Below are 10,705 nucleotides of genomic sequence, written 5' to 3' on the forward strand. Positions count from 1 at the left end.
GGAGCTGCTTCAGAGTAATTTATACACAAATACCTCACAGCATTTTTAAGTCAGCTGTAATATCTTTTATTTAAAGAATTACCTAGGGAAGAATTTATACAGAGAATGAGAAAAGGCAATATCCTTACAAGAAAAGATACTAGATAATGACAGAGACTGGTTGGAGGGTTATTACCCCCCATACTCACACAGAGAGGAGTTTAAGACCACAAGATAGGGAACGCATTTATGTGTTCTGGTTGCCTTTTTCTTAAGCAAACGAGTCTTAGACCAATCTCAAAAAAAAAAAAAATACAGCCTGAAAAGTCTTCCTGAAATATCTCTACACTTTAAAGAGTAAGGATAATGCAACTGTATGGCTATATTGCCATTTCTATTAACTGTAATGAATAATGAGTAGACTATAAGTTATGGGTAGAATACTTTTTGCTGAAAAGACATCACAGCAATATTCTGCAGAAATAGGCTAAAACACAGCACAACTGAAAGGGGCCAAAAAAGGCCTCACCAAATTTAAGTTGGGACCTTTTGTTTTAGAATATTTACAAATGGAATAATTTACAATACTCACAGAAGCCACACACTTAAAAACACTTCAGACACATTACTGACAGCCAGGCAAGGAAATAACTTGAGTGCCAAAAATACTTAGTCTTAACAGTGCAGGAATTTTATCACAGAGAAGAGCAGACCTTTGCAGCTCTAAGAGACATAGCCTTAATAGTAGCAACAACAAAATAGATTAGGAATCTTAAATATTACAGAGAAATTTACAAAAGCTGTATCATCTGATTTCTGTACAGTAAACAAAGATTACTTTGGCAACCTCTAAAAGAAACACTAAACAAAGCAATACACTTTCAAAACACACCTTTTGGAGTTTTTTTTAACCCTCAAAAAATATATATACTTCTTAAGTATGTTTCTTATCATTATCTCTTTATTCCTTGCTACTCCTCGTGCCAATGCCCAGCTCATTATTTTTCAGATTTCTGAAATTTACCTGTTGAGAACCTCTTTGTATAGTTAACTGACCTAGTCCAAAACTAGTTCAACTGCACTTCCATTCTCTAATCAGCTACTAAATTTGGGGAACAATCTGCATAAATACTTTCCACATTCAGTCTTAAAACACAACAAAACCATTCCACAGCCTTCCTCCCCAGTTCTTAAAAACTCCAGTGTGGATCCTATGCAGAGTTATCCACTGGCAGTAGATATCCACCTCAGTCTCCTCGTTGGCCTGTCCATTGGGTCACTCCCTTGTGTGCTGCCTGTGCTGCACAGGAGCCAGGCCCTGGAATGCAGTGCCTGCTAGACCAGTGCTCAGCAAAACAAAACCCCCAAGCCCTGTGAGACACAGATGGAGCAAGCAAGCACACACTATGCACGGGAGAGACACAGACTCTCTGCAGCACCTCCACTTACTAAGCACTCCTCCAGTGAAAGGCAGCAACTGGAAATTGGGTGCAAAGGGCTTTCCATTGGATCTGGCTAAAAAGAACTAATCTTCTGTTTATTAGTGCCCATTTCTTTCCCCTAGCAAGAGCTGACGCCACAGAGACAAAACACAACACCACCTAAAAAAATAATCCAAGGGTACACGACTCTTTTAAATGCAAAAGCTTTTCAGCTTTTTATGCTTAGTGATATTTAAAGAAACCTTTTGTTAGAGCTATTTCAAAGCAATACTCCTTCAGACCTTTCTACAGAAACAAGTCAAAGATTGTACAATTTCAATATACTTGACTCTTTCACATAGTTTTGCTTTTCGTTGTAGCCATACTAAGTCATTTTAAGACACCAAAAGTATCCAGAATTACACTGTGCTGTAAGAAGGCTGGGCAAGAAGAAGAAAACTAGCAAAACAAAAAATACCCAACAAGTCAAAAAAAAGAAAATCATCTGTCATCATCCTAACTACAAATACATGCCCTGGAATATTACGCCAGATCTGTGGATCTCCATGTCCAGAGAGCACACAAGATTTCAGGTTTAATCCACCCTCTCCTTCTTTTCAGTAAAAGATGGTGCCAATGCTGTGATGACACAAACTCCCATGTGTAAATAATTTTTACCAAGTTCTTCAATAAAATACTCACTTAGAATTTACATTATGCAAAATGAAATGTGGATTCTTTTATTATAGAGCCTGGTACATGATAACAAGAGGAATTAAAACCTCACTTACCCATTTAATACCTATCAATCAAAATTCATTACAAGAAAGGCTGCTTCAAGAAACAGCAAACATCTTTGGACCTGCCATTTTTCCAAAGAGATGATGGAAAACAACATAATTGCTAGCCTCTAGCCCACAACATCAAGTAGTTCTGTTTACACTGAATCACCACATCTTTCCTTCTTAGATAACTTGCCCTTTAAAGTTTGCACACAAAAGGTAAAATATTGTCTTCATCTAAGTATACAAGAAAGTATACTAAGTATACATAGCCCTCAATTTCCCCTATAAGCCTACACCTTGTCTGTCAACCCCTATTTCAAGATGTACGTTATGTTTCTATCTAGAAAGAGCAGAACAATTAGTGTCCCACTGAATTGGGTGAAATTCTTCCGTACAAGCTTTAGAAAAGCAGTTGCAAATAGTAAATTTAGATTTACTGCAAACCACAATATATCTATCATAGGAATCATTGGCAAAATCAATCCACCTCACACTGCTCATTCAGTTCTACTCTTGTTTTGCTTTGTTACGTGTAATAATTCACTTTGTTATCATAGACATTTGAAAATAGAAACACCTACACCAGTATTTACCTTTATGACCAAATGTCCTATGAAAAATACATACATCCTACCTTGTATAGTCATGTGGTTTTCTACATAGAATTATGGACAAGTAACTACAGTCATTCAATTGTAATTTGTAGGCATCAGTTGCTCACAACGTGTCTGAATTGCATTTAAAAGAAATTACATTTGATCTGCCTTTTAGATGACTTCGTAACAGTCAAGACCTCCATTACCATAGCATGCACAAAGTTTAAAATCAAACTCATACAGATCCACTGGGCTCACCCAGGGAGCTCAAAGAAACAAACCTGTACTCCTCTAGAAAGCCAGAGTCAGTGCAGGAGTCCGGCACAGGATTAATTTAACAGTGTGATACAGCCCCTACCTGGCATACAAGGGAGAGAATTAAGCCAAAGATACTGATAAGAGCTCTGATGACATATATAAATATATTTAATTTAAAAATCAATTCCCACACAGCTGTTTAAGTAAGTATACAAATATTTTATACAGCAGTCTGTTCTTCCAGCCCTTTATATATAATAGAAGGTGTATCAAAAAGGCAAAAGTCATACAAAAAGCAAACAACATAACAACATCTTGAATTACAAGCTAAGTGTTCTATGACTAGATGAAAAATCATAACTTTCATGCAAACATATACAACTGTTAGAATTTGACTGTTCCTTTGTCTTCATATTTGTCTATCAATCACTGAGAGGAAGGGAAGAAAGAGGATGGTTGCCTATGGACCAAAGTCTGTTGGTTTAAAATTGCAGGTGTTCGTCACAAGAATCTCACAAAAACTCATGTAGTCAAGCTTCAGCAGCCTATAGATTTAATTGTGGATTAAACATGTATAAATTAACTGAGTTTTCCCCAGCTATTGCAAGCATCATTAACAAGCTTTACATTCAGGTTGCCACCAAAATGTATCAAGTTGACTTTTTTACAGATTATGCCAGAACAAAGGACAGATGAATCCTCTCCAACATTTCTCCTCAAAACCTGATTTAAAAGCTATAAAAAGCCCCAAAATCAAACCAAACACACAAAACCCGAATCCTAACCTTACTGCACAACATTGTTACAAGAAGAGCCATCATATTTAAACAGTACCACAAAAAAAAAAGTAACAAACCTATGTCCAACATTTTACAACTTACTAAATCTTAATAGACAGTTATGCCTGCAGTTCATATTGCCTAACCTGTAACTGTAAATAATACATGGTTTAAACATTTCTGACACATCTTTTTTTCTAAGGATAAAAACTGCACAGATGTAAATAGAATGGTAACAATAATGATTCAACAACACACTGATTTCATTTTCTTAAAAAAACTTAACTAACTCCAGTTTTAATACTGGGGTATCTTCTCCGTTGTCTTACTTAAAAAAAGGTGATGGATTTGATCTTACGCAGAATAATCTGTTTTTCTCTACTTCAAATAAGTAATATTCTACACCTATCCAAAGATCTTTTGCACAACAGGCCTGAAACTACACTTCCTGCCATCTAAAATCTAGAAGAGCCACAATCAATGAATATTAATATTGTAGCTTTAGTAAGAAGTAACTAGAGGTTTTTTTAAGACTAAAAAAACTGTTTCAGCAACTAAATGCTATACAAATTTAACCTAATGTGAAATAACCAAGGTTCATCTTTTACGACTTAAGGGAGTAAGAATTGATTAGCAGTTTAGGACAGAAATCAGTATTTGCCCTTGCAGACACATGCTTACAGGGAAAAGAAATGTAGGTAGGAGTAGGGGCCCTCCCATTAAATTAAAATAAACACACATTGAACACATAATTCACACAACCAAACCACCTAAAAAACTGAGCAAATAGACTAGAAAAGTTTTTGACACTGGAGAATGCAGCAGCCCTATTATTTCCCAGTTTTTTTTCCACACTGTTTACATCTAAGTAAAGCCTAAATATTGGCTTTGAATGTGATTATCTTTTGAGTCACACTAACAAGGCAAAATTATTTATTAGAAACCAGGTTTTCTGGTCACATAGTATCTTAAAATCAAAACCACCAATTATTTACTGATGTCACTCATGTAAATATAAAATGTGATAGCTTACCTATATTGAAACTCTTTACACTTTCTTTTAAGTCTGTGAAATGCCCTTTTGAATTGCTACTGGCTGAATTATAAAGTGCACCTAAAACCACATGTGTATTCTCGAAACCATTCACCTTCATACTCAGTAGTAGCAAAATTAAGTTTCAAGAATTCCCTGTTAAACAAATGAAGTTCTTCACTTGATATCAGTAATTTCATGTGACCATTCTGCAGCTAAGAGCTACAACTGACCTAAAAGATGCAGTATGAAACCCGTATCTGTTAGATTGATGAAAAAGAAATTCCTGTATGCCTATCACACTTAGATAGTTAGGTTCAGGCAAATTTAAGAGGGGAAAAAATGCAAAGAAAACAGACCTAAAACTGATCTAAGTTCTTTGAAATGTAGCTAAATATTCTAATGAAATACACATCACAAAATTGGTTACCTGTTTAGTAATCTTGATGGTCTGCCTGCACTAGCTGGTCTGAATGGAAAACTTCAATCATCTAGGAAGAATCTGGTCATGGGTCCCTATCCTCACATCACTCAGCTGACTAAAATTAATAGAGTTAAGACTCTCATTGACTTTAAATGGAGCACAAAAAGGTATTTTTTTGCAGTTAAAAATCATGAAAAGGAAAAATAATTTAACAACAATAACAAAAGGCATCTTTTACAGTAACTAGATACATTTCAAACTATTCTGCTTCACTAAAATCTCATCAGAATACCTTAATGAAAACAACCAATGCTGGAAATGTGAACTTTCTAGAAGGCAATTGCATCTGGTCCTTCCTGTACTAGAACACCAAGCAGCTTTACTTCCATCACTTTGCCATACCATGGTAAAACTTCTTGAGCTAAGAGATGCACTAAGCAGCACTGCTCTCAGTTCCACAGAGAAAAGCAACATCTCCCACTTCTAAAGTTACAACATTCCAGTGGCCAAACCAAAATTTTCACATTGAGTAAGCTATTGGCAAAGAAATACTGACCACCCTTTATTTTTTTAATGGGAAAAATTTAGGTTGTCAAAAAGTACCACAGACTGACAGAAATTTAACCACTCAGAACACATTATTTCCAATGCCAATTTTGAGGTGTGCTTATGAGTAATCAAAACACAAGAGATACGCTTCCTTATCCAAATGAAATACGGTAAGAGAAAGAGTAAGTCAGGCTACTGTTGAAGAGCATCAGCATTTGTTGGTCAAGAAGAAGAAAATATTTCTACATTGCCTAGCATCCATGCAATTAATGAGACATATTATGATGCAAGAACAACAGCTCCTCTTTTGGAGGCAGTATAGCAGTGGATCAAAACCAACCACAATCTGATGACACACCTTGTTTCACAGACATGCTTTAAAATACTTCACTTCTACACACAGGCTGATTTTCTTCACATAAATGATGAAAGATAAGCAGTACCTGCTTTGAAATAAAGGTAGAATCTTAAAAATTCTCTTCTCTCAACCAATCAGCATCTCCTCTCAACCATCAGCAGACAAGATTTGCAAACAGTAGCATTTGTGATTGCATGATGGTCCTAGCGAGCTTTTGTCTTGCAAATACTACTCGAAATTGAGTCTGGGCATGACTCGACTCTACATAATGTGACTAGCAGTCCTGCTGCCACCCTCCCCCCATGAAACTACTCATGGAAATCAGACAGCAGAGCAGACCATTGAACAGGATGAAGCAAAAAGGACAAATCACTGCACACTCCTATATGCTCCACCATGCAAGGATAAACTTAAGTACTCAGTCATCATAAGGCAAACAGAAAGCAATAAAACCACAGTCTCAAGCTCAGGATTTTAAGGTGAGACAGACTGAATGGTGAAGAATACTATTTCATTAGGTCACTCAAGCTTATCTACACTTTGTCCCCTGTGGGTCACCATCATCCCTCCATCCTGCCAACACACACAAACCAACCTGCTCTGCACTCCAGTGACTGAACACCACCCCTGTAATGTTGCCACCTTAAAACTAAAGAAACTTTGGGATACAGGACCCTGCTTGCTCTGTAGCAACTATTAGCAGAACAAACACTTGGACACACCTTTGCAAACTCACTGCCAACATGTAGTATTTCCAAAATTTCTAGCATAAACAGATAAGCAAAGCCATAGTTGTAGCTGGCAAACTGATAGTTTATCCAGCTATTCTCATAAATTTGCAAAGCAAATGACCTGGCAATAATTCATCTCCCTTACCTCCCCTGGTAGCTGCAATTACTGTGTCTCTAAGAAAAAGTGATCTAGTAACAGAAATACTTTATGAGTTAATAACACCTATCTTAGCTTGTTGATTTATTATTTTCAAATTGATCCATAAGCTTTACAGATAGACCTAAAGAACGAAAATTTTTCCTAACATGCATGCATCTCAGAGCAGCCACTCTTACCATGAATGCAGAGATAAAAAGAACACTTATCAGACAACTAGGTGCTATTTTGGCTTGCCAGTATACTAGTACTTGCTTTTGATTAATCTTATACACCTAACTTCAGCGTGCTAAACCCATGGCTCAGGAAACGTTTGTGAAATTACTGAGTATCTCAAAGCAGTAAGTTATCCTGTGCTAAAATGATAAAGAATATAACTGCAGGCAAAGTGAAAACAGGTAGTTTGACTAACACTACAAACATGCATATCATTCCTATTAAATATGCAACACTTGAGCTATCAAACCAAACTAGTAGCACCGATTTACAGAGACAAAAAAACCACCTTATAGTACTTCTGTCAAAAATTTTAACAGTACTTCTAAAGTAGAAAGACAAACTGCTACCACTTACAAGGCACATATTCCCACCACCCTTTTAAACACTTTACAATAGCAGAAAACATTCTAGGTCATTCACACATGGACCATTCTCCCAATGTGATTGCAAGGACCTGAAATTTCTTCAGCACCAGTAGTTTCAGGAGGCTAAGCAAAGTCCAGATGTGAATGGAGTGTCTGCCATCCACGTTATAATCTGCTGAATGAGAGTGGCTGCAGAGTTCTCCAACAACCCAAGGCAGGTACAAGCACTGTACAAGAAGTTCCCTCCCCGGCTTTACAAGAGGGCATCCTTCCCAGCAGTTGCCACATCATGGAAATTATGCATACAAACAAAACCCCAAAATAAACACAAAAACAAATGACTGTGTAACTGAACTCAGCAGCTGGAGACACAAAGCAAGCAGCAAATGATGTATCTCTCACTTGCAAAAGTCCTGAACTATGTTCTTATTAGCAAGCTCCACATCACACCTAGCAACCAAATTTGGGAAGCAGATTCAGGTTTCAGCAAGTAAATAAATAGAGAAGAGATAATAAAAGCAGAAAGGATCACCACCAACCCCTACGCAGACTGGGCTTCAAGTATTAAGCACACTTTCTACCACTGATTTAATGATACATCATCTAATTCATTGAATATTAATAATACTACCTCAGCTATTTAGGCTTCTTAGATCTGTTCTCAGGAGTTTTTCTGCCAAACTATTTAGATTGACTTAAAGTCCTGTTTCTTACACAAGAAATAGAGGAAAGCAAGAGGAAGACTCACCAGGACAAGCTGGGCAATTTAATTCAGCAATAAGACTGCAGTATTTCATTCAATTCACTGAAAACCGTTTGTGTAGTACTCCACAGATTTAAATAGATCCAAAAAATACATTGACAGTATGAAAATAAAAGGGAGTTAATAGCCTGTACTTCAGATGATACACTCTGGAGCTGAAATAACGTAATTCCTACACTCTTGATGATTAAGAGAAGGAAAGTATTCTAGAGAAAACACAGTCACTGTAAAGTCACAGCTTGGTATTTTCCAACTGAAAAACATTAAATAAAATTGTATGCTTTTATCCTACCACAAAGCTAAGCTTTTTGATCTCAACACTCAAAATTTTCCTCTCTTTTGCTCCATGAACATTCAATTTATCCCCCCCAGCTCCAAGCAGACACAATTTATGATAATGTTGTTCTAAGGAACTGGAGAAGTACTAGAAGCCAATAAATATAACAGAACAAATGAAAGATAATGCCTAAGTATTGTGTCTGTATAGATAAATAAATGTGCTCACTTCTTTTATTGTACTGTTACCTCAACCAATCCCACTACAATAATCAAGACAAGCGAAGGCTCAGGAAACAGATCCGAAAACAAAAGGCTTCTTACACATCTCCCAGCCAAACTTGTATGGGTACAAATGCACCACACATGCACCACAAATGCACCTTTTGAGACTTTTTTATGTACTCACGAAAAGATGAAACTCAGGAGATGAACAAGCAGGGTGTTGAAGGAATCTAAACACAAGTACCAACATTGGAACAGCAACACATATACAGGCATCCTTATTTCCAGTTATACAGGACATCGGGAGAAAACAACTCCAGCCAGAAGGAAGTAACACGTGGGCAAAAATCGCCAGTGAGGACCTACGCCGGGTCCGAAGCTAACTCCGTGCCACCCACCACCGAGAGACCCGAAGGAGTCGGGCAGACCCACGGCGGGACAAAGCTCTGCGACCACAGGCAAACGGGAGTGGACATGCCCGCGGCAGCAAGCGCCTGAAGGGGCAGAGAGGATCCCCTCCCGACCCCGGACAGCCCTACAAGCGGCGGGAGAGAGCCCCGGCAGCCCACCACCGCACTGGCGACCGCTTTTGTTCTCCACCGAGACCGGCACAGACCCACCGCCTGCGCCCGCTCCGGGCCGCCTCCAAGCGCTCATCCCAGGGGAGACCCCACTACCTCTTTTCGGCCTGGGGAAGCTCTCGTGCAGGTGAAAGATGACTTTCTCCACAAAGTGCTGAATGTTGCTGTGCTCAGGCCCTCTGACAAACACCATCCAGTCGTGGGTGAAGCCCTCCACGGTGGGTTTCTTCCTGACCTGGGCTCGGTGCCCCAGCTCCAGCTTCACCTGGACGGCACACTGCGGGGGAAGAGGCGGGGAGCGGCCGGTGAGCGCCCCAACGAGAGAGATGGGGCTGGCGACCGGGGGGAACCGGACCCATCGCGGGCAGTACGGGGACACACGGACACAGCCGTACCATAAACACGGCAGAAAGGATTTGGTGTGGGGAGAGTTGGCAAAACCAGCAAGGCACCGCTGCAACAACAAAAAACGGCCCCGCAGGCGAGGGCGTAGGACAGCGCTCGGTGTCACCGGGAGAGCGCGGGGAGGCGACCCGGGGCCCGCTGTCAGGGACGCTCCGTCCTGCGCTCGGCGCCTCGGCGCTCGCTGCCCGCGCTGCGGCGGAGGATCACGGCTCCCTCCAAGTGCGTGCGCGCGCCGCGCCGCCACCGGGAGCAGCGGGAGGCAGGGAAAGCAGCATGCGAAGAGAAATTCGCGGTCACGCCAGCCCCTTCCCGGAGGCGCCGGGCAGCGCGGGGCGGAGGGCTGGAGAAGACCCGCGCTACTCACTCACCGAGCCGGCCATGCCTGGGGCGCCGGTTTCGCCGGGACGCTCGCTGCCGTCCCCCACCCCCACCGCGCAGCCCTAATTCATGAGGACGTGGAGGAGATGGCGGGCGCGCAGAGAAGCGGCGAGCGGGAGGCAGGCATCCTCTGTTTTGCTGCTCCGGCTGCGGCGGCGGCGGCTGCCGGCTCTGGCTCGCGGCTCCGGCCCCCCGCGCTCCCGCGCCCGCTCCCCGCGCTCCCGCTCCCCGCCCGCGGCAGCCCCGGCGCTCGCCCCAACCCCGCCGGCCAGCGCAGCACCCGCCGCGCATGCGCACCGCGCTCCTGCCTGACACAGAGTGAGGGACACTGTAGTAAGTGCCGGGGGCGGCACCGGCCCCGCGCGACAGCCAATGGTGCGAAAGCTCCTCCGCGCGGCCCCGCCCCCGCCCCGCCCCGCCCGC

The 10,705-nt window shown here is 41.3% G+C and overlaps 1 protein-coding gene across 3 annotated transcripts in view; it reads right to left on the reverse strand.

The window, feature by feature from the left end:
- The window catches only part of MLLT3 (MLLT3 super elongation complex subunit), a 116,740-nt gene extending 106,244 nt beyond the window's left edge, over positions 1-10,496 (reverse strand). For all 3 annotated transcript variants that reach the window (XM_084225347.1, XM_084225346.1, XM_084225345.1), the window contains exons 1-2: positions 10,273-10,496; positions 9,596-9,776 (exon numbers count right to left, since the gene is read on the reverse strand). In XM_084225347.1, the coding sequence (XP_084081473.1) occupies positions 9,596-9,776; positions 10,273-10,284 (193 nt within the window). In that variant the 5' untranslated portion in view covers positions 10,285-10,496. The remainder of the gene's footprint in view (positions 1-9,595; positions 9,777-10,272) is intronic.
- Positions 10,497-10,705: the final 209 nt, after the last annotated feature.

Source organism: Fringilla coelebs, assembly GCF_963513975.1.
Source record: "Fringilla coelebs genome assembly, chromosome: Z".
Taxonomy (NCBI): domain Eukaryota; kingdom Metazoa; phylum Chordata; class Aves; order Passeriformes; family Fringillidae; genus Fringilla; species Fringilla coelebs.